Source organism: Biomphalaria glabrata, chromosome 1, assembly GCF_947242115.1.
Source record: "Biomphalaria glabrata chromosome 1, xgBioGlab47.1, whole genome shotgun sequence".
NCBI lineage: Eukaryota > Metazoa > Mollusca > Gastropoda > Planorbidae > Biomphalaria > Biomphalaria glabrata.
The window spans coordinates 72,653,633-72,678,801 of NC_074711.1; the positions used below are offsets into that span (position 1 = coordinate 72,653,633).

The 25,169-nt window shown below is 34.0% G+C and overlaps 1 protein-coding gene across 1 annotated transcript; it reads right to left on the minus strand.

Annotated features, from left to right (window-relative positions):
* LOC106072100 (ras GTPase-activating protein 1-like) lies at positions 1-23,961 on the minus strand. The gene is made up of 24 exons (XM_013232377.2): positions 23,721-23,961; positions 15,012-15,164; positions 14,734-14,869; positions 14,522-14,592; positions 14,228-14,345; positions 13,775-13,859; positions 13,520-13,664; positions 13,306-13,390; positions 12,565-12,706; positions 12,357-12,439; positions 12,056-12,129; positions 11,717-11,804; positions 11,006-11,244; positions 10,791-10,867; positions 10,522-10,691; positions 9,738-9,900; positions 8,979-9,121; positions 7,838-7,953; positions 7,610-7,696; positions 7,404-7,471; positions 7,176-7,264; positions 6,943-7,020; positions 5,863-5,985; positions 1-3,870 (listed from the first exon to the last, which is right to left on the minus strand). Exons 1-24 carry the CDS (start codon positions 23,834-23,836, stop codon positions 3,796-3,798), a joined length of 2,724 nt encoding a protein of 907 aa, XP_013087831.2. The 5' UTR covers positions 23,837-23,961; the 3' UTR covers positions 1-3,795.
* Between the last annotated feature and the right edge of the window lie 1,208 nt (positions 23,962-25,169).

Consider the following 25,169-nt stretch of genomic DNA (forward strand, 5'->3'; position numbering starts at 1 on the left):
AAACTTTTCATTATTTTATTCTAGTGTTAGTTCATGCAAACTTTCTTTCATCTTTATACAAACAAAATGGACGAAATACAGTGAGAGTTAAGGCAATGTCCACAGTTTCTAATCACTGCTCTTCTGCTTCACTGGACACCCAGCCTCTATGGCACTTTCAAGGAGAACCAGTTGTAGGAATTGGTATAAAAACATGTTCACTGTTACAAGCCACAAATGTTAAACAACAGTTGTGTGTGTGTGTGTTGGATCAACATACTATTACAAAATGTTACTGGTGTGTTGATGGAATGATGACCTTCCATTAACTAACATAGAACAGTAAAAAATAAACAACAAAGAATGTACAGCTAAAGTAAAAGTCTGGGCACAAAGTTTGCATACAGCCATTCAAATTTAGACTATATGCTTATGTCTTTTGTATCCAATTCATCAATGAATCAGTTAAGTTAAAAATACAGGAAAAATGCAATAAATATGGTTTAAATGATAACAGTTAAGGTCAAAGGCATGAACATGTCATTTGAAGCAATAACAAACAAACAAAATTATAATTTATAAATGCAACTTCATGTCACAGTGTTATTGTCACAATGTAGAATAACAAAAAATCTGGTCAACAAATATTTACTCAATGAAACCTTTTCTGTTCACTTCATGGTAAGTAGCACACACTTTTGTACATCAAAACTGGAGCGTTTCTAGCTGACCAAATGTTGAGGCTTAGTATTCAAGGACAGGATGTGGTCTTGACATTTCTAACTACAATTGGTATACATGTTAAGAGGAGATCCTCAGATTGGGAGCACAATTTCTACCAATAAAGTTAGAGCACTTTACAAAACCTTATTTATGGAAAACATGTCTAAGGGAAACTTGAATGATACATAACCACAGCTACACTAACCACAGCACCTAACAGCTACACTAACCACAGCACCTAAAAGCTACACTAACCACAGCACCTAAAAGCTACACTAACCACAGCACCTAACAGCTACACTGAAGAGGATGATGTAGAAAATATAATAACTTATTAATTTGTTTTTCCATAATTCTAATGATTTATGAGTTAATTGACATTTTCTGAAACAATTCACACTTTAATTCAAACAATGTGAGTTGTTGAATGTAGACGCACCAGTATAGTTTTAATTTATAAAATAAATAAAACCATGAAACAATCATAACTTGTTCAATACATCTTCACGAGACCAACTTAATTCTTTCGAAATAAATTGCCCTTATTTTTTGGTCAAGAAAAACATTCAATACCACATGACAGAGCAAAAACAGAATTTGTCAAGAAAAAACAGCAACTACTTTTTTTTTCCCTACCTAGAGAATCTGAAAAATTTGTTTCTTCAAATTTATTGTGAAACAAACCTTAATCTTGTTATCCAATTTTTTTATTTTAGAGGTATAAAGTTATGTTAAACAGTTTCACCTTCTGAACACTCCACTGATCATTTCAAACTGTGACTGTCAGGTTCTAAAATAGTTACATTAGAAAATATCCATAAGTAGATTAAATACTGAATGCAACCATGTTTCCACTTCAATATGAGCAATATTTATATTAAAGATATAATTGTAATTAAAGGATTATATTTTAAAACTAAAATTTTTAGAAAATTAAAAACATTTTTAAAGCAGGATCAAATAGTTAATTTTAAAAATTGGATTTTAGTACATACATGAGGATATAAGTTGAACTGGCAGCATTCACAAAAGTAAATTAACCAAATCAGCATTAACAGAGCTGCCTACTTTGCATAATGAGTCCAGCTTGTGGCCAAAAATTATATTCTTACCCCAAATATCCTAAACTCTGTCATATTTAGAATATTAGGGAAAAAAATCACATTTTAATGAAAAAAATACGTAAAAATTTGCTTTCGTCATTAAAATGTGTTGAAATGACATTCTGAAAGAAAATAAAAATATTTTTTTATTTTGTTTTATCAGGATATTAAGAATAAAATGTAATGGCACTGGTGGGACATTTTTAATTAGTAGTTTGTTTTTTTTTAAATGTAGCGTATACGTAAAAATTCAGACAACATTGATTACAAAAATGTAACTTAGTATAGTCCATAACACAGTCTAGATAAGGTAGACCATAACCCCTCGACATTGCCTGAATACCAAGCCCATATAATAGAATTAGGCTTACAGAGCAGTAATAGCAGCTTGTGTAGCCTTGATCTAGACCTTGTCACACACCTGTTACAAATAATTAATTATTGTTTTACATTACTAGTAGCCAGTCTAGTATCCAGGTAAGCTTTGTATTAGACAGATAGTGTCTATTAATGAAAAGTTTATTTTTCCCACTTGGTAAAGCTATAAAAATGGGAGTAATAAAGAACAAGTTCACAGCTACTTTATGACACATTTTTGACTGGTATATCTTTTAATAGAATAGGCCTAAAGCAGTGATTCCCAAACTCCTTGAGTTCTGCGAGGCCTAAATAGGTGTTCTGCAAACTACTGTAATAATTAACTAGAAGCCACGATGTGAATTAATCTCTCGAAAAAAAAAAATAGGCAAAGTGTCCCGCTAAATATTCAGAATGTGCTAAGTGTTCTGTTAGTGAAAAAGTTTAGGAAACACTGACCTAAAGAAATAAATTCAGATAGAAGATTTTCATTGTAACTGCTGGTATTGTACAAAATTAGTGGACCAAATACCTGTGTGAGGCAAAGAGACAATGTACATAATCTTTAAGTTGCATCAGTTCTATATCAGTAAAAGAAAACAAAATAATCCAAGTGATCCCCTTTCAAAATGTATCTATTATTACTCTAATCACTTTTGTACCACTTGTTTATGTTTATCAGGTAAGCAACTCTGCTCAGCCCTTCTCTTATTAAAACAAACAAGATTTAAAAAATGACCGACAGTATTTACATATGGCATATCTTGCAGAACTGACTACAAACAATCAAAGCAACAAATCTATAATACAGTCACAAGTGATTATCTGACCATTTAGTCCTTGTTTTTGTATGTTTATGAAAAATAAAATAATCAAGTTTGTAAAAAAAAACAAAAAACACCTGAAACAGTAGGGAGGGGTGGGTAAAACATGCAAATTAAAAAAAAATTGCCAGTACAATGAAATCCCCAGAAAGGGTAGAGTACTACTGTACATGCTGATACACAGAAGTGGTTTGATGATGTTGACCTAAGTCAATATCTTGTCCAGGCTGGGGCACACACACACACACATATTTTGTCCAAAAGTGAATGGATTTTGATTTCAAGGAATGCTTAACCCTCTACCATCTTAACATATGATCTGGTAGAAGAAGAACCAATCACTCCCCATCCTTGCCCAATATATATATGTAAAACATTGGATCATAAAAAGCTCCCTTTGTGTGTGTGTGTGTGTATTCTATATGAATGTATGTAAATATGTGTGTATACTTAGACAGATCAAAAGGTATATACCAGTATATGTACATATACAGGTTAATACCTGATATTAATCTCATATGAATACCAGTGACATGACCATTTTTTTACAAACTTGTACTAGACACAATTTAAGTTGTGCTGGTCATATGCATATATAAATATATATATATATATACATACATGTTTAAGTTGGCATATATCAGTTTGCCATTTTTTTTGTGTGATATACATTGCAAGAAATCACTAGAAACTCTTCCTGACTAAGAGGCAAGCAATAAAAGTAATTATATTGCCAAAAGGATGACTCTTAGGCAGAATCCAGTCTTCGACCCAATCCAAGAAAAGGTGAAATTATTTGGCTTTTTGTCTTATGAATCTCCCATGTATCTCTTCTTATGATTAGTCAGCATTTCTGTCACAACCACAATCTTTCTAGTAGAAACCTGAAATGAACATAAAAAAAAATATTTTTTTTTAACCACTGTGTTATAATGGTACCAGTGGGTAATTGGCTAGTGCTGTATACTTTACTACACCAGACTTGATACTACCATTTAAAGGGCTTAGCTAGTGTCACTTAGGATGTTCTAAATAAGCTTATCTATAATGTAAGGACGGACTATACATTTAACAGCTGAGACAAAGAAGAAAGAAACAAAAGTTGAAAATGTGGAGCTCTTCTTTACCAAAGCCTAAAAAAAAAGCATGTAATGAAATAATGTGATTTAAAATTATCCGCCCCAAAGTCCTGAAAAGAAATCTTAAACCAACTTCACACACAGACACTTTCCACTAAATGATAATATATTTAAACACACTTCAATGAAATATTAAGCTTGGCCAAACAAAAATTTTTTAACTTTCAATTCTATGAACAAAATGTTTACTTTCTTTAACCTCCTAATCTAAGTGTCTTATAATTAGCACAAGTGGGTGCTGAAATTAAGAGCAAATATGGTGTGCTGGATGAGCATTACACAACTGAACTGAAATTTGATTGAGCTCCAAAGATGTATTGATTATGTCATTTTAACAGCTTTTCAAAAATATGCCCATGAAAGCAAATGCAACATGGACCCAAGAGGATTAAACATACAGTAATAACAGGGTATAAAACTACACTTGACTGATAGGCTAATGTCTTAAAAAAAAATAAAAAAAATTAAGAAGTTTCTATGCAGATGCCTCAAGGGGTTAAGAAACATGTCTGGGTCTTAAGTACCTGAATCAGATGTCCTTTATGGTTCGAGATGACCTCATCCCTTTTATGGACCATGTGACCCAGGAAAGGCTTTTATCCCATGGCCAAGATGAGAAATTGGCTCTTCACCAACTCCTCTGTCAGGAGTCCCCCGGCAACTAGGTGATGATGTAGTCACACCCGGCTTGTCATGTTGCACGGTCCTCCAAGCCCTGACAAGAGTTCCTACCTTCATGCGGGGCCGGAGGCCCAAGCCCCACATGGGGGCCCTCCTTATGCCTATACTGTCCCATCACACCCATGAGGGGACCATCACCATTTGTATGGGCCCCATTGGGGAATGGGTGATTGGGTTTTGGACTGGTTAGCAAGCCTTTTTCACATTCCCACCACGTGCAGGTACACTCGCTAGAGCATACAATGGTAGCTCACTGGGAGCCATGTTAGCTCTCGTTCTTAGCCTATCCACTTCCTCGGGAGGATGTTTCCATCATGAGGCGATGGGAGCTGGTAATCCGCCTGGGTCTTAAGTACCAGAATAGAAAGTCAAATTTTTAAAGCAGAAACATGTAATATTTCAACTTCTCTTTGTAACCTTTTTTGCTAGACTCTTTTGAAACTTCTAACAAAATATTTTCACAAGGTTTTCACTTTCTCAGTTTAAATAGAATGGAAAACATGGAATATTGCCATAATTATAAAAAAATAATAATAAAAGAATTAGGGTTTATTCTACATAATACACTGAACCATAACTTAATACTCAGTAAGACAATAATAAAATGTCCCTATGCTAGGACAAATTTGTACAAGTGTTCTTTCTTTCCTAGTACCATTGCATGAATCAGCCAGATACACCAAAAAAACTTAGCAGAGTTTAAGCCTCTTATTAACATGCATGATAACTGATGGATATGCATAGGACAAAATTATGTTCTCTTTTGAAGAAACGATGCATTCATTTAGAGAGGCAACACCTTGCCTTTATATATGTAGCCACAGGAAATACTGCACTCCTGATTAGTCTTCGGACTCGAAGACAAGCCTTATTATTATTATTTATGTCTCATTCATTGTTTCTGCACTTAGCTTCACATTTTTGTAATTACTTTTGAAGAAGCATATAAGTCATTTATAAGAAAAGAAGATAGGAAACAAAATGTTTGTTCATAAACACTAATAACCTTTTTGACATCTTTGGCAATAAAGAAAAGATTGTACATAAAACAATTACTTGTCTTTGCATAATGTCTTTAAGTGCTTCCAAATGAGTATCACACAAGTGATGTATAGTTGCCAATTCACGGGCTGGATCTCCAGGTAGTATTTCATGGACTGAAGGTTCACGTTGAACACTCTGAAAATAGACAGGATTTTAGAAGCCTCTCCACCCAAGTTCAGAAAATCAAGTGTAAAAACATAGAAGACAAACTACAATAATTATTTAATCATTATTGAAAATAATATTTCATTAAAAATTAAGAAAAAAAAAATTGCCTCTTCTACTTATTTTTTAGAGTACTATTAGCTTGTTAATAACAGAGCTGTATCAAAATTAATCTTGACAATTTTACACATAATTTTAGATATTTTACATAATAAAAGAATTTTTAAATGGCTGTAATTAGAAATCCTACAAAATTCTGGATATCAGATACCAAGAAAATAGGTTGAGTTTAAACATTTAAAAGTCAACACTCTGGCTGGCAAAAAGAAAGAACTCCTCAATACTGTGAATAGACAAAACAGCTGGTTTGGTCATATTGTAAGACATGACTCACTCACAAGTCATTCTTCAAGGTACAGTGGAGGAAAAACGATGAAAAGGTTGTCCAAAGAAAAGCTGGCTGGATAACATAAAAGAAAGATCAGCTTCTCTCTTTAAGTTTGAGTTTTTTGGCACATCGGCACACTTTAGGCCATGTAACTTGTTTTAGAGTGAGATGATGATGATGCTGATGAATTAGACATGAAACTTGTTTTAGAGTGAGATGATGATGATGCTGATGAATTAGACATGAAACTTGTTTTAGAGTGAGACATGTTACACAAAAATAGTGTCACAAAGTACAAATTAAAAAAAAAAAGACAGTGATAACAAAAAGGTACCAAGAGGAAGACTGATTATTTCAGTTTTAAAACAAAAATATAAGCTTAACATTCAGGAGATCAAAATAAAAGTCATGGAAGCTACAAAACTGACACAGTAAAAAAAATATATATAAAAAAATAAACAGTTTGATCAATTTGAAAAAAAAATATCAGCAAACAAATTTTTAAAATAATTATTAGCATAGTTTAAAATTTGGCTTACTGAAAGCTCATCAAGATATGAAATCATTCTGTCTTTGTTCTTCTTGACAAAAGGTTGAACCACTTCCATGTAAGCTTCCTGAAATTGAAACCCATGTAAAAAAAAAGTCCTAAGACTGGCTCAAATTTCTTTAGTATACTGAAAACTAGAAGAATCTAATAAGTTTGTTATGTACAATAAAAAAAAGGGGCTAAGAAATACATTTAGATTAAATACATAAAAATACTTTTTACCTTTGGTCCAACATCTACAAGATTGGCCAAGTTTTGTAAAGCTTTTGCTACAAGTTTGAGTGTTCTTGCTGCCGTTTCAGAAGGATTTTCTGGGGAAAAGAAATTAATCTTAACATTATTTCCTATTATTGTAAGTACAGAAAAAAAAATTTATGTCTAAAAAATTATATGAAGTAAGATTTTTTCATCAAAAAAATTAAGTATACATATTAAACATAACAAAATTACCTGTAACTAAATTGAAAGACTTTGGGTTTAAAATTGCAGGGCAAAGCAGCCGAAGAAAAATAAAACCACTGTTAAAGAAAGAGAACATGATTGTAGCTCAAAATATGGTTAAAAAAAAAAAAAAATAATAATATTTTTTCAAGTACTAAAAAAATAAGTTAAAAAAACAAGTTGCAATCAACTAGGTACAAAAATAAAACTTTTACCTTACTACTCTAGTTTTAACAGTTTCATCACCTGGCCATTTTGTTTTTGCTCTTTTTTGTAAACAATTGCATACATAGCGTAGTGTGCTTTGGAAAAGAAAAATGTCAGATTGTTAAGAAATTTCATCTGAATGATTCTACTATTAAGGCTTACACTTCAAAGTAGGATAATTTTTTTTTAAACCTTTAAAAAAAATTATAAAGCAAATCATGTCATTCAAAACTTACACAGGACAAACATCTATAGAAGAAAAAATGGATTCCACAACCTCTGTCAGAAGGCGAAGAAAAAATTCAGAATTTGATTGCTGATCAGTTGAATTCTCTAAGAATTTAGGATCCAGCTAAAAAAAATGTTAGGATAAATTTTAATGTGTTGAATGCACTGTATAGGTCACAAATACTTAGGCATTCAATAGGTAATTTTGAGCGAAATAAGATTTAACTTTGCCTAGGCATTCAAATTCTGACTAATACTTGTTCAGGCAAGACAAAGTATACAACGATTAAAAGTATTTATTAATAATAACATAAGTTTCTCTAAATATTGACTTTTATTTGGCAGAAACATCAACAGTTGTGTTCTTCAAGGTTCTGGAGTTCGTTTTAATTTGGAGAGGGGAAGTATGTTTGTCTTGTCTTAATTTAATTCTGCAGGGTAAATTGTTGATACAGAAGATGCTCCACACCATGTTGTATGAAAAATGGAAAAAGATAATGTATGTGCAATTATCAGGACTTTCTGACATGCAAATATGATTCAACAAAGCACTATGTATGTCATACGAGCTAATGATAAACATTTTTATTTGTCTTGCAAAATTCACTAGCAAACCAACTGGCAGTGAATGGTGTCAGTATGGTTAATAGAACTACTTAGAAGAAACCAGACTAGATTTGAATCTATGTGATGTGATAATAGTAGAAAACAAGTGCAAGTTAATTTAATTCTCTTAAGCAACCCTTCAGTGCTATCCAGTTTAATGTCTGAAATATATGACACAATTCAGGACATTTATTAGTTAGGCCATTGAGGAAAAGGTAGAATGTTGATAGAGTCTGCACCCAAATACAAGAATCCATAAGAACTTAGAAGCATTAATAAGATTAATAAAAAAGCAATTACCAGTATATGGTATTTTCCCGATTTTTATTTTAATTCTTTTTTTTTTTACATAAATTAATATATTGATTATTTATAAATATCTTTCTAGCTAAGACATTTTATACCTTGCTTGAAGTAGTTCTAGTCATTTGATAGATTGCCTACTCTTTCTATACAATGCCTAGGTAAAGTAGGAAATAAGTTCAGCTAACTGATAACAAGAACAATTCCAACAATGAATGTTACATAATATTTAAATTATACCTCACAAGATTGCTTGAGCTCAACAATTTTCTGAACTGATTCTTTAACAGCTTTTTGAACAAAAGCCGTAGAAGTCATCTTCATGTATTGCACCATCAGGGTTGTTGCTAAAGAGCCTGCTCTAAATAGAGTAGAGACCTCAGCTGAAAAAACAAACAAACTCATTTTTACCACTGTAACTTATCTACTATTCTTATTATTTACACGAACAATGAAAAAGAAATGCCGAAGGAAACACAATATCAAGAAAACTTTTTAAATTAAGTTACTTCAAAAACCAATTTATGAATATTTGAATACATTTCAGAATAAGAAATGTCATGTAATAAAAAAAACCTAAGTGATTTGTTGGGAAACACTATAGATTGGAGGGGATTGAGTACTTCAGCACTTGGCTTCCAAAAAGAGGTGTCTCATGTTCAAATCACATTGAAGACTTCTGGAATTTTAAATTTCAGAATTTTTAGGATGCCCTTAAGTCCACCCAACCTTGATAGGTACCTGACATTAGTTGGAAAGTAAAGGCAGTGGTGATTCCCAAATGACACCCTCATTAACCATGGACAATCAAAACAAATCAAAACCTTTACATAATCAGCTTTATAGATAGCAAGGTCTGAAAAGAGTTTGTCATTACTGTACTACAGATTGGACCCATATGTAAAATGACACACTCTATAAGCATTGGTATTTAGATTGATTAGAGCATATACCTGTTATGCATTATGGTTTGATATTTATAAAATACATTCCACTGACCTTCTTTTTCAATTTCTTTATCATTCAATGTACATAAAAGTCCAGCCTCTTTTTTCTCATGCCTAAAAATTTGCAACAAGGCATAAGCAAGTGTTGTACGTTCACTTTCTCCAGAAACTTGGGCTAAGGTCAGAATATGCTCGTACCCATCATCTAATAATAACTGGCAATACAATGTAAAAGCAAAATTTGTGTAAAAATCATTCAATACAATGTAAAAGCAAAATTTTAGTAAAAATCATCCAGCGATAAAATGCAATAGAATAAAAAATGAAACATTTTATTTTAGATTCAGATTTCTCCTCCACTCTCTAAGAAACAGTAAAATGGACTTTATTGTTTAAGAAGGTAAAAACAGAGAGAACAAGAAGAGTAGTTTGATAGTGTAGATTTATTTCAACCATCCTAATGAAAATAATTTATGTTTGCAAATTTTCTTAGATTTGCTTCACCTAAAGATTGTCTAAGTTGAATGATAGAGCTTTAATCAGGACTGGTGACTTAAAGTTCCTGGATTCACCCAACTCAAAATATATTTACATCAGCAGCTGCAGAGAGAAGAGACTTGACAGTCAAAACTTTTGTTAGCCAATTCAAATGAACACTTTTGTTCAGGACCCATAAGTAATGATGAGTAACAAGCTTATTTATGATAAACTCATTCAACTGGCTACTCTATGGCATTGTTCAATTCAGACAAACATATTAGGTCAAAAGAAAATATGGTATATGGCAGGATATGACACATTATAAAAATACATATAGTATTATTATTATTACAAACCTCTTTTAAGCTTGTGTATTCATCCTGGGGCATAATTATTTCATGCTGATAACGTGACTTCAGTCGCAGTGAACCTACTTCGTATTTAGTGCCAGCAACAGGCTGTAATGTGTAAGCATCATCAACGTACCCTCTACCCGAAAGTTCTGATAAGGATATTGTCACTGAAGCTGAAAACACATAGTATTAATTTTCAGATGAATTATTAAAATATTTTTTTTTAATTAATACATTTTTTGTGTAAATAGTAATGGGGAAAAACAAATTACCAATCTCTGTATCTTTCAATCTTTTTATTTTGTTGAATAACAGAACAGTAAAGGATTCAACTGTTGGTGGAATATCACTAGAAAAATAAGGTCATGAATAATTAAATTAATGTGTATTGTTAAATTTACAATGGTGTATAGTCAATAAAATAGTGTAAGCATTATCGAATTGTTAAGAAAAAAATCAAAGATCTAAATCTCTAAAGCGAACTTACTCTAAAAAGAAACCAGCCGACCAAAAAGGATTTGAACCTTCTCCCACATCTGTCTTGCCAACACGAACACCATTTAAGGCCAGAACACAGTAAGGGTGGTTAAGAAATTTAGGCGGAAATCTGTGAGCATCTAGAATACTGACTTCCAGTTTGTGAAATTCTTTAAGTGCAGCATGGTGACCAGGTGATCGGGTACCTCTTGAGTTGTCACAGTAAGGTTTTAGAAACTGAATCCATTTCTGAAAGATTTTTTTTACAAATTTTTTTACAAATAGTTTAACTTATATTTTTCAAGAAAATAAGGTTACCTGTTACTAAAATAAGAATAATTCAGAATAGCATTTAAGAAACTTAAGTAATAATTAAAGCTGCAAGGTTTCTATATTCCTAAGTACTGACATGCCAACAGAAATGTCCAGGTGATAAATAAGAGCTAAATATAAACATTTTATTTTTTTTTTTAATTTCTTATATAACCAAATTATTTTTTTTTATTAAGCTAGATCTCTAGAGGTATATGTATTTTGTTTTTTTTGCACATTGGCACAATTTAGGCCATGTCGTGCCAGTAATCTCTCAGAGGTTATTCTTCCTTCGTATCACAAATATCTCTTATACAAGACTGGGAAGATAAAATGTTTTATACTATTATTGCTATACATTGTATAGAATAACCAAATTTCAGATAAAATAACTATTTCATAATTATACCTGTGTCAAGTCAGAGCTGTCAGCACAAACATAACAAATCTGTTCATTTATATTGTCATAGTTACTAACTATCTGAAAACAGTTTGCCCTGAAATATAGGAATAAGTCTTTTTACCATCATAAGAGATATAGTAGATAAAAACTTTCATAAATTACTTAAATATACATTTAACAACAATGAGAGATTTTTTTTTAAATATATTTATTTTTACAAATGTCATATCATTACTTTATATAAAGAAATGTTTATCCACATTGTGTACAATGAGAAAATACATTTTAAAAATACTTAAAACAAAAGATTTTTTATTTGAATTTATAGATTAAATAAAGTGTTACCTTCCAAAAAGACTATCATGAACTGGGTAGAGGGCACTATAACTCAAGTCAATGATTCCCTTGGGTTTGGATTTCTAGAGAGAGTAAACAATTTCATTGAAAGAATATATACAAGAAAACAATACAATAATGGGCATTTATTTTTAAATGTTAAGTCTACAGACACCAAAACTTTTTTTATCAATAAATATTTATAAATGAAATGGTTTATGATGAGTGTAAGTATAATGTTGAAGTATAAAGATATCATATATGTCTAAGTGATACAAATTATACAGGAAATGGAAAAAAATTTTATTACCTTGTCATTTTCAAAATAATACAAATATTTATCTGTTCCATTAAGAACAAAGTAGAAAGGCTTCCAAATCTTTTTTCTATCGCCTAAGAAAAAAAGTTTTAACTTTGTTAACAAAGATTGAAACAGAAAATCTTGATAGAACAAAAATATCCACAAAAAAAATGTTTCCAATCAATGATTAAAAATAGAAAAATAACTACTAGCATACTGCGTTTGTTGAGAAAGCCAGTCATATCAATACGATCATTGCTGCGTGTCAGCAAACTTGGTCCTGAGCTTTGTCTGATGGAGGAGTATGTTTCATCTGTGCCATCCACTGCTTCAAACCGATCATCTATATTACTAAAATGCTGTAGATGAAAATAATATACACATTGTTCAGAACGAGATAAATCTGCAAATAAATTTCAAATTTATCATTGATATTTGAACTGTAATCAACATAAAATCAATAGTTAAATTAGCACATCAAAAAATATTTATTGACTAACAATTTTTTTTTAAAAATAGCAAATAAGTTTAGTAAGTCTAGATAAACTAGCATAATACAAGTAAAATAAATAATATGGCCGTTCCCATTAGGTTCATTTAAACAAGACTCCAGAGCTTTTTTTGTACATCTATATTTGGGTTTAAATGACTAACTTTGTTTTGTAATTACAAAGCAATAAGGCAGGTGAAAAAATTAATAATTAGTGTGAATATTAATAATATTTTTTTAATTTACAAAGTGATGATTACAAAAAAAAAAAATGGATGTCAATTCACTCTGAGAACTTAAAAGGTATAAAACAGCATAAGTAAGACTAATTTACATTAAAAAAAAAAACTCCTTTTGAGAGACTACATTGACACAGTCTCGTTGAAAGTAAAATTTAAACTATTTGATTACAAATTAACATTATAACAACATATGAATTTTTAAAATGCATAATAAAAAAAATCTTACTCTATTAGATCTGTACACGGCTGATATTAGTTTGGACCCTTCCACTATTTCTTCTGATGTATAACGCTTGATTATATCATCCAAGCTATCAAATATACAAACAACACAGAATGAACTTAAAATAAAATTAAATAATTTCAAGAAGGCAGCCAAATATTTACCTTTATTTAAATAATAATCCTATTTTAAATCCTTAGCATTGACTTGCTTTTACCTGTCAAAATATCTCCCTCCTAAATGAAGGTAGCGCCCTTTTTTGTCAATTCTAAATCGCCTCACTTCTTTTCCACAAAGAAAAAATAATGAATAATCACCAGGGGAGTTTTCACTTGGTCGAACTAAATAACTGCCTTCACCAGCTAGAAATATAAATAAGTCAGAGATTCATTTGTTTGTATTAAAAAAAAAAACATTAAGCTAAATCTTTAGTGATTATATTGTTTTCTACTAACTACGCACCAAACTTTACCTTTTAAAAGTTTATCTACTGCTTCATCTTTTGTAATGTTGCCATGGAAATAAGGAAGTGCTTCCACTGGGTCTCCATTGCATGTCTTGAAAATATAAAAACTTGTTACATTGGCTGTCAGATTATGAATCTACACAACAAATTATTCATGTAAAAAGTTTCCATGCAAGACAATGTAGTAGGTGAGTTTGCTAGTTGCTAAGTGAACAAAGTATTATAATAGTATTTGTGAAAAGCATGATGATATTTAAATAGTTTGAAATAAACATTTGGGTCATTGGATGAAAAATCATTAACTTCATCAAAAAAATTATTACTTTGTCCAATTATCTTACTGATTGGTGTAATTATCAAAACTAATTCATAAATAACCCAAACTTTTAACATTAAATAAATAATATCAAAATTACAATAAGCAAAGAGGATTTTTAAGTCTAATTACTCGACACCTACCAATTCCTCAACAAATTGAGCAGGTACTAAGCCACTTTCCTTAGTTCTTTCTGCAGTTACCCATAACCAATTATTCTCAAGCTCATTTTGGACAATAAAAGTATCTCCTTTGTCAAAACTGAAATAAAATAAATAGTTGTTTTTATTATTATTATCATCAATCATGTTTACAAGGACTATGCATACTAGCACATTTTGACTTAGAGACTTTGTAATAATAAGGCATTTAAAGTGCAAAGTTAAATAACAATAAAGGTGATAGGTCAATAATGACAGAAAGTATTTGCTACTTACTTCAATTCATCAGATTCAGGCATTTTTCTATAGGAAAGCATGGCCAAAACCCTGCGTCTATCATTTACAGGCTAAAAATATACCAATCAAATAAATATTGTATTCAGAAAAAAGAAAGTTCTAACTGTTGGTAGACAATTTATTTAATATTCTGAGCTTATGTAGGAAACACTGTCTGTACAAGTTAAGCAAAAAAGCTATACAAAAATTACCTCTGCTGGAGGAACCGGATATCTCAACTGCTCATTTTTTATTAAGCAAGAACATGTTGTGTAATAGCCGATCAAATCTGATAGGGACTCAAATTGACGTCCTCCAATGTAATAATCTCCACACATAGCAATGATCCTGTTTTAAAACAAGGTGAGGTCATATTTCAACCAAATATATCTGGCTTGGCTTAAATGTTTTTAAATCCAATAACTTAAGGTAGATTAAAGCTGGTGTTTCCATTTATGGTATAAAATATGTATATATTTATTTTCGGTACCTGAAATGAGTAGGAGGACCAGACTGTCCGAGGTAAGACAGCACAAATGACCCTGGCTTGCTGTCACTTTCTCGTATCAGGTAACTGCCAACTTTCCCATTTTTGAGTAAGCATTCTTCTGCTGACTGTCTATCCAGTCTTCCATGATACCATCTATCAGACACAAAAAAAGTACAGGTCTTAATCTTACTACTATCAAAAACAGTCACAAGTTACTTAAATCATGACACAATTTTTATAAAACTCTCTTCGGGTGCCTAAAGACAAGAGTCTATGGCAACAGGGGGGGGTGGGGGGGGGGGGTGGAAGAGAGTCACAACCATGTCACTAATCCATACATGGTTTAAGGGGATATCTATGTGCCAGATGTGGTACAGAAAAGGAATCTGCCTTGCCAGGGTCACCTTAACCCAAGCATCTTGGGATAAAAGCCACCTGTAATAAAAGTAAAGTTCCCCTTTCAGATCTAGCGACCAATAAGGCAGTCTATGATCTTACGGTAATCTTTTTCTTTGGCCAACATTTGATGAACAGGGTGTCATATGACCAGCACAATGACCAACCTCATTTACTTACTTCAACTTAAGTCAGGTACCTACTAGGGTGGACTCAGGGGCGCCATAAAAAATACAAAATTAAAAATCCTAGTCTTCACAAAATTCAAACCCAGGACCTCAGGTTTGGAAGCAAAGTGTTTAACCACTTAGACACAGTGCCTGTCACCTGTAATATGATGTAACAAATTTACATCTCCTTGGATGAATAGAAGAGTTGATCAAATAGGCTCTTGGATGCCTCCCATTTCTGACAGGCAGAGTTGAAAAGGAAAGCATTTAAGATATATATATTAATGTATGTCCAGTGCAATGATCAAGGTTGAATCTTGGTGGGTTTCGTTCTTCATAGAAACTTTTGTAGATCTAAAAAAATGTGTTGATACATAAGGGAGCCTATTTTACAGAAAAGATCCATAACAATAGAATCCAAGAAGTCTGGCCATAATTTTTATTTTGAATTATTATTAAAATTGTGAGTATATATGTCAAGTTTTACTAGTCCAACTATATGCTATACATTGAAGGCCCATTAAAAAAAAAAAAAAAAAAAAAAAAAAAAAACAAAACATTGTCATATGATTCACTTTCTCTAGTTAAAAGTTTCCTATAATATTTTTTAAAACTATGCTCCAATGGACAAAGATTGACGTAAAACCGCCTTAAACTGGCTTAGAGAAAAATAGAACCACCAGGTATGATATTGCAGAAAAAAACACATATATATTTGTGATATTTTTAGTCTTAATCCAATGCTAGAATTAACTAGATGAACAGTCACGGATTAGCAAAACCCATATGATGTCAATTTTTTTAAAAAGAATAATTGTCTTTTATTTACAAGAAAGAACTATGCACATTACAGACCAGATCAGCTAGAATGCTAGATCTACATATATGAATTTCTATTAATACTATAACTATAGATAGTTAAGAATTACAAGATATTGACACTGATATGAACACATTGATTAATATTCATAATAACAATCCAAAACAACAGTGAATAGTTATTAATATTTTTACTAGAAATCTTAGTTAAATATCAATCTTGGCTTAGAGTATAGTATAGTGCTATGTTAATTAGAGTCAAGAACTGTTCTTACTAATTGTTAAGTGATTCCCAAAGAAGTCTATAAGACTCTATATAGACCCCCTGCGGTCTACTACAACTTTCAAGGTGTCTCAGTGAACAAAATTAATAAATTGGAGAATAGTATAAAATAGTGCAGTCTATAGAAATACAACTATAGTATACATATACTCATTTCATTACTACACTAACTCTCTCTCTCAGGCCTCCTTCAGTCATATAACGACTATGGCTTATCTCGAACACTTTTTCGTGTGACTGTGCAGTCCTATTTTGGAGAAATATTCCCTTCCACATATATCGTGGCTTCCGTTTTGGTGGTAGAGGAGCTGGCCATTTTTTGTATGCTACGCTTTTCTTCCAGAGCTGAGGCCCATTTTTTTCACTGTCCATAGCTTTCATGGCCACTGTCTCTCCCCATCTAGGGCGGTCTAGGGCTATGTCTTCCAAGTGGTTCACTGTTTTGAGATCCTGTTTTCTTGCATCCACATAACGGAGGTGGGGGCTGCAGTTTTTCTAGAGCCAGACACGTGTTGCCAGTTGAGAATGACCTTTGGGATGTGATTGTCCTCCATCCAGTGAACATGTCCAACCCAGAGCAGACGGCATTGTCTGAGGCCTGTACAGATGCTGGGAAGACCAGTTCGCGAAAGGTAAACAGTATAGCCTAACCCAGTGTTTCTCAAACTTTTTTGTCTGGCGGCACAGTACAAAAACTACAAAAATTTTGCGGCACACCACGAAGAGCAACAGTTGTTTTAAAATAAAAAGAAAAAAAGATTTAACCCGTTTTTAAGTATTACATTTAATGTGAAGGGTGTGTCTGTTTTTTAGAGCAAATGCGATCTAATCGAGGCTCCAAAATCGACAAACAAACTCGCATTTCATCGTCTATTGTAAGAAGTCTCTCTCTTTTCTTAGATTTTATTTCAGTCAGTGCTGAAAATCCAAACTCACAAAACCATGAAGATTCAAATGGAAGAATTATTTTGATCGCTTTTAAACTGATTGCAGGATATAACTTGTTGAAATCCAAAACAGGCTTTTCTCGGCAAAACTTGACTTAAGAACTGCATCGTTTTTTAAATCAATGAGCTGCTCTGCTTCTCAGTTGTCAGATTTGTATCTTCATTGTTTCCAAATGGATAGCTGACCCATCCATACTCATTACTTCCAACTGTTGGAAAGTAATGCTGCAATGCTTACTGCAGGTGTGTCAAAGTGTCCAGAATTTTGGGGGTGATTTCTTTATTTGAAGCACATTCATTGTAAGTAGGAGAAGCGAAGACTCCTTTCAAGATCTTACTTTGCCACAAAGACAATTTTTCACCAAATGACTTCAGTTTTGAGGATGCAGCGATGATGGTTTCTGATGGTCCTTGAAGACTTAAATTCAATTAATTTAATTTGTCAAATAAATCAGAGAGAAATGTCACCTTAACCCACCAGATCTCGTCACGAATAGAAAATCCAAAGTCTTTTTTTTTCAGTCTCCAAGAATGAAATCAGCTCAGCCTTGAGTTGGGTGACACGCTTTAACACTTTTCCCCTGGAGAGCCAACGAACGTTGGTGTGATACAGGAGGCATTTGTAGTCTGAATCCATTGCTTCACAAAGTTGAGAGAAAAGTCGGGATGCAAGCGGTCGAGATTTGATGAAGTTTACAACTTCAATCACTTGATCTAGAACAGACATAAAATTTTTCGGCAAAGATTTGAAGTCAAGAGCTTCTCGGTGGATCATGCAGTGAACAACTAATACATTTAATTTTCTTGACGCACAAGAGTGACGAATCCATTTCTATTTCCCTGCATGGAAGGACAGCCGTCGGTGCAAACGCTGACACTGTAGTTTGAAGAGCAAAATGTTTTCGTTCACCACTTTGAAAATATCTTCGCCTTTGGTTGTAGTTGGTAAGTCTTTGCAAAATAAGAATTCGTTGACACATTTTTCATCTTTTATGAACCGAATAAAAGCTAGCAGCTGGGCTTTGTCGCTAAGGTCAGTGGATTCATCAACTTGAAGAGACCACAGCAGAGACACTTCATCGTCAGTCACGTCGAAGTATTCGCAGATTTGATCTTGTAAATCTGACGATAAGTCTTCAATTCTGCGCGAGATACTATCATTTGACAAAGGAACTTTTTTTAACTTTTTCGGAAGCATCGGGTCCAATGATAGTTTTATCAACTATTTCTAAAGCTGGTGCAATGACTGATTCAGTCTTTGTGTGTGCTTTCTTGCGTTTTGCTTATAACTGAGCAACCTTATAACTTGCAATCAATCCCTTTTTGTTTCCAAGTGTCTCTTTAATTTGTTTGGAACAAGCGTCTCATTCGACAGAGTTGCATTACAGACCAGACAGAATGGCAATTGAGAATCTTCAGGTCCAGAAGATATGAAACCATATCCGATGTATTCTTCCTTGCTTTTCATTTAACACTTTCGCAGTTTCATTCTTGCTAACGTATTTCTCCATGGATAACAAAGAATAAGGCTTAGTGATAACTTGTTATTATTAGCATACACCTAACAAATTTACATGAAACACATCGCTTATTATTATCGTTACCAATTCAAGAACTGCTGTGCGTGTGCTAAGGCGGCCAACTTTTAGTCATTATAATAATATATGTATAGTGGACAATTCTATAACCTGAATAGCTAACACCCCTTTCCGTCATAATGGAGCGATCCACTTCTATTACTGGTCGTTGCAAGTGGGGATGTCGTCGCAACGTAAAATGAAAATTTAATAGTAAAAACTCCCGCGGCACACCTGCAAATTTTCGGCGGCACACTAGTGTGCCGCGGCACACAGTTTGAGAAACACTGGCCTAACCATTAGCATGAAGAAAACAAATGTTATGGGACCACATGCTACAGCACCACACTCCATCCAATAGACGATATAAAGCTGGATTATGTAAAAGAATTCTGCTATCTTGGATCTACAAATCAAGATGACCTGTCTCTGGAAGAGGATATCAAAAAAATGCACAGGGAAGGCTGCATTGACCTTCACTAGATTCAGGCCAAGAGTTTGGGAAAACCAGAAGCTCACTAAAGCAACTAAAATTGAGGTCTACAAGGCATGTGTTCTGAGTATGCTACTGTATGGCAGTAAGTCATGGACTACCTATATAGATGCAAAGCAAGACGGAAAACTAAACTCATCCCATGTGCGTTGCTTCCAAAGGATCTTGACAATCACATGGCAAGAGAGAGTGTGTGCTGTGACAAGTCAAAAACTTGCTGTCAGAGTCACTCAAATTTATCACAGCATTAATTATTATTTTTCATTATTTATTTATTTTATTTTAATTATTTCCCCACCCTACCCCCAAATTCTTCACCCGCACCACCTTTTCTGCTCCAGGCTAGACTTAGTTGACCACATTGGAGATAGCTAGGCCACATCTTTCGATTTATCTTCCCTTGACCGGGGCAAAGATACACACAGACTCTTTGATCTTATCGGCAGGATGTCTGACAGCCGCAGTGGACACCACCTTGTGTGGAATGTAAGTCACTCCTCCCCCCCCCCTTTTCTCCTATGTCTCTCTTTGATCTAGGAGATTACTCGAGTCAAAGCGCCTCTCGACGTACCAATGTGCGACTCCCATCTCAAGTCTAATTCACCCAAGTGTAAGATAATTCTAAGCCTAGGACATTTCCTGTTTCCGCCCGCATTTTCCAGGCCTATATAAAGTAGATCCAAATCAAATCAGACCCTCTTATTTCTCTATCGCTGAGCAATCGAGTCTGGACTACTTCATTTATTTTACTCCTAGAGGAATACCTGGTGGTAAGCCGAACTTAATCACAAGTTCCATCTTAACTACTTTTGTGCTATTTCCATTGGATATTATCATGAGCATTTTGCTTAGTTCATTTATATTTAATTAGTGCATTGTGTATCTCTCACTGGCGTAAGTAGAAAACATAAACATGTCCTATGTATTTATGTATTGCATTAATCTATTAATGCTATGTTGCTCAATTGATCATTGATGCAACCATGTATATATTTGTACATCTTATTTTATTTCCTTTATCTCGGTTGATCGCCTTGATGATTTTACTATTGCACTAATACTGTGCTTAGAAAGGAGATATGAGTTATCTCCCCTGTAGTCATTTTACTCTAGCGAGAGTTGCGCTGCTTGAACGGACACCCTCTCCATTCAAGCGCGTTACATTGTTCTCGACCGACGGTCATATGTAAACAAACCGTCTTGGTCGCTGACCACCGCCCAATTCACCCCCCCCTTTCTTTCTCTATCCACCTGTGTTGTTTATTTGAGATTATTATTTCCCCTTCTATGTACATTCCTATATTGCTACTATCTGCCATCTATTTTCCAAATCCCATTTGTCATCATCTCCCCATTGTGCTCTAAAGCAATTTTACCAACCTGACGAATGCACCTCAGTCGAGGGCATCGATAAGATGCATGAGAGACATGTCCTAACTTGTCTTTATTTATCTGCAGCCTCCCTCAGGTGTCTGCCTATTTACCTGCCTATTTGTTTGCTATCGAGAATCACCTACTGCCTATTTATGTGCTGAGTGCTATTCAGCACTGCACTTTCCTACTGAGATCTGCCTATTAGCTATTTGCAGTTCAGTGTCTATTCGGCACTACTCAACTATTTACCTGCCTTTGTGCTTAGTGCTATTCGGCACTGCACTTACCCACTGAGATCTTCTCAACTCTACTACTTGGCGCTATCGGCCTTGCCCGCCTATTCGACAGCCCACCTGTCAACCTATTAGGTGCGACGTCCCTATAGACTCAGGTCTGTGCGAGACGTCATAGCTACGCCAACCCTCTGCAACTCACTGGACATATCCTGTCAACTACGCTGCCCACGGCAGATCAGCTCTGCCCGCAGTAACCTTGTGCCCACGGTAGCCGGCCACCCGCCCTACTGTGCCCACTACAGATATCAGAACTTTGGATTGAGACTCCACAAGAACTGAATCACCGGCGTCCCTCTATCCGCTAGAGCGCCACCTCCAGCTGCAGAACCTCAAGCCAGGACTCAGCCAGCTGCGGCATCAACAGGAAAACCAGCTAAGTCAGAGGACAAAGTGACATACTCTCTCATTAAGTGCAAGAGTGATGATTAAATCTAGTATTATTTAGAGATAGATGCAAACCCTCCCCCTTTTTATTCTTATATGTATATTTATGTAAATAAATATTCTGCTCCCGATTGATATGCTGATAGGTTGTGGTGTGATAGCTTTAAAAATAATCATCCCCTAGACATTAAACGCACCAAACACACGTCACATTTCCCCACCTGTCACATGTGCAATACTGAGATCCTTACACTAACTAAACATAGTCTATTATAATATACTAGCCGACCCACAGTGTAGCATAGGCCGCTATTTAGTGACAAGTGAACACTTCCTAAAATATACTGTTGTCCAAATGGTGTGGTTTGGGGCAAACGAGTGAATGAAAAGAAGGAACTCTGGAGAGAGCAACATACAATTGTCCATGACTGAAAACAGAACAGACAGGGCATTGCCATAGTTATCCTAATGTTTGCAAACAAAGCTCACAACCATCTTGCGAAGTTTGAGAACAACAGTTTTGTCGATGACATTTCTCCAGAAATAGGCGACTGATATAAATAAAGAGTTACCTGATGCAAGAATGTTGACTACATTGAAAGACCTGTTGACTACTAGAAATATATGTGAAGCAGTGACCATGGTTAGGAAACAAAGAGCAATACGAAGGGGCAAAATCAAAACAATGCTTTAGGGACCAATAAAGACAGGAGCAATAAGACAGACCCATTAGCGAATCGAAGAAGGTGGGCCAGAGAAGCGTACTAGGACAAACAAAGACAGCAGCAATAAGAGACCTGTTAGCAAACCAAACCAGCCGGAATTGAAGAGAACAATTGAAAGGTAACATGGCTAAGACAACTGTAGGAGATACCAAAGCAACTGAGGACACAAGGAGCGACCGAAGTACATGCTGTTTCGCATGCCTGAAGAGCGAGGGGGGACACGGGTGCGGGCGGGGGTTGGGAAGTGTGGTATGGTTGGGCAACATATAGAGAATTATACATACAGAGAAGATTACTTGTTCTCCCCCCTCCTTTTTTTTTCTGAGCCGCGCTGTCGCCTAGAAAGTAACGTGGGGTAATTCTAGTCCAACTTAAAGAAATAAAAGTTTTCTTTCTATGACTTTTTCATCGAGGGTTAGAGTTAGTGAGTCGGCATGTGTGCGTGGTGTCCCGCATGAATTATATATATATAATATATATATATTTATTAAATATATATATATAATATATAGACCGACATAGAAATAGATAATTATTTAAATTTTAATAAATAGGATTTGATTATAAACTACAATTACATATAATATTGACTATAAATATAGAGAGTAGATCTAAATTTATATTTAAAGAGACTCTAGGGTCTAGTGTCACTAGTACTAGTGATCACTCTAGTCAGTCTAGTCTAGTCAAGAGTCTATGATATCAGATTATCTAGAATAAAATCTAAAATGACTAGATATAGATCTAGAACCTAGAATAAATATAGACTCTATAGTTATAGATCTATATCTAATTCTAGATCTACATTTCTACAAATTACATATATAGAGTTTAGTCTACTACTTTAGTCTTTAGATTTTAGTCATTTTAGATTCTATTAATAAATAGATCTAGATTCTAGAGTCTAGATCTATTCTAATACTCATGATCATGATGATCTATATATTCTAGTATCATCCGAAATAAGTAAAACATTTTACAAACATTTTACAGAATAGAATTAATAGTAATAGATTCTTAATTCTTAGTGACTTAGACGTAGTGATTCTAGATCTAATTAAATCTAATACTGTAGATCTAGATTCTAGATCTAATAGTAATACAAACTTTAAGTTTAAGTCACTTAACTTGACTTCAGTCATTTACTCATTATGATTAAGTGATTAAGTCTTAAATGGGATGTATTTTAATGTTTCTAAATGTGTTTTGATTATTATCGTATAATTTAAAGGTATTTAATCTCACAGCTTTTCATCTGGAGCGTTCAGTTCATTATCAATGTGCTCTTCAGTAAGCTCCAATTCGGCAAATCTTGAGTTCAAATCGTCGTTGCCATCTGTAAATGGAACATCTGCTGCCATTTTTTCGTTCTACGGTAAATACTATAGACAAATTTTGCGATTGGTTAAAATATATACCATTGACCACTGTTTAGGTCGTTCCGCCCACGCAATACTAAAAAAAAAAAATTCATTCACTAGCCTGGCCTTGCTCCGGTGCTTGTAGCCAAATGTAATTAAAATTACAAAACAAAAAAGATACGAAATGAAAAAAAAAACAACGATGATCTATGTATAGATCTATCTATATTATATAGGTACATATCTAGACCTCTATACTAGACATTTATTTAGAAACTAGACCTTGATCTAAAATTCTAGATCCATAATATTCTGTATAGAAAATCCAGTGTAGTATAATTTACAACAAAGTTGTTGTTGTTTTTTTTTTGCTGTTGTTGTTTAAAAAGAAATCTAAATCTAGAGCTCTAGCTAGAATCTAGATCTAGTTATTAGATCTAGTTGAGTTTTAGATCTAACTATTAATCTAGATTGTTAACAAAATGTAAAAAAAAAAAAAAGTAGATGAAAGTACCATTTTATTGTAGTCTACTACTGAACAGGCCTAAATCTCAGATTGTTGACATTAAAAAAAATAGATTACTTATATTTTCTATTGTTAAATAACAGATAATAATAAGGCTTGTCTTCGAGTCCGAAGATTAGGGAGGAGTGCAGTATTTCCCGTGGCTGCGCAGCTCCAGCTGTGACCAACATATTTTGCCACATCCAGGGCAAGCAGAGTACCATTGTCGGCAGGTGGTCGATTTAGATTTTCTTTTCGCCGTCTGCATTTGTCCTCAGCAGCGGATTTTCTTTTGGTCTCAAATGTGTATCCCGCGACCTTCGTGAGTGACCTCCAGCTGTCTCGTTCTGAGGCCGCATGCAACCAAGTGCTCTCTTCTATGTCAGCCAAGGAAAGTTGACTCATAAGCTGGTCTTTGAAGCATTTCATTGGGGCGCCTCTGTTACGTCAACCACCTTTTAGCTCACCAAAAAAGACTGCCTTTGGCATACATTCGTCTCCCATTCGGAATACGTGCCCTGCCCAGCGTAAGTGCCGGACCATAAGAAGTCCCTCTATGCTGTCCATACCGGCTTTCGCAAGGACATCGTAGTTCGGTCTTGCCACCGTATGTCCATGATGGAGCGCAAGCATCTTAGGCGGAAGCGCTCAAGAAATCTTGCACACCTAAATTAGGCTAAATTTGCGAATATATCCGATACAATTAAATGGTAAATTATATATAAGGCTTGTCTTCGAGTCCGAAGATTAGTGAGGAATACAGTATTTCCCGTGGCTGCGCAGCCCCAGCTGTGACCTACATATTTTGCCACATCCAAGGCAAGCATA

Coding starts and splice junctions, on each gene's coding strand:
- LOC106072100 (XM_013232377.2), bottom strand. CDS start 23,836: ATGGCAGCAGATGTTCCATTTACAGATGGCAACGACGATTTGAACTCA. Junction 10,692..10,790: donor ATTGAAAGATACAGAGATTG/GTAATTTGTTTT, acceptor ATGTGTTTTCAG/CTTCAGTGACAATATCCTTA. Junction 9,122..9,737: donor TAAAGAAATTGAAAAAGAAG/GTCAGTGGAATG, acceptor TTGTTTTTTCAG/CTGAGGTCTCTACTCTATTT.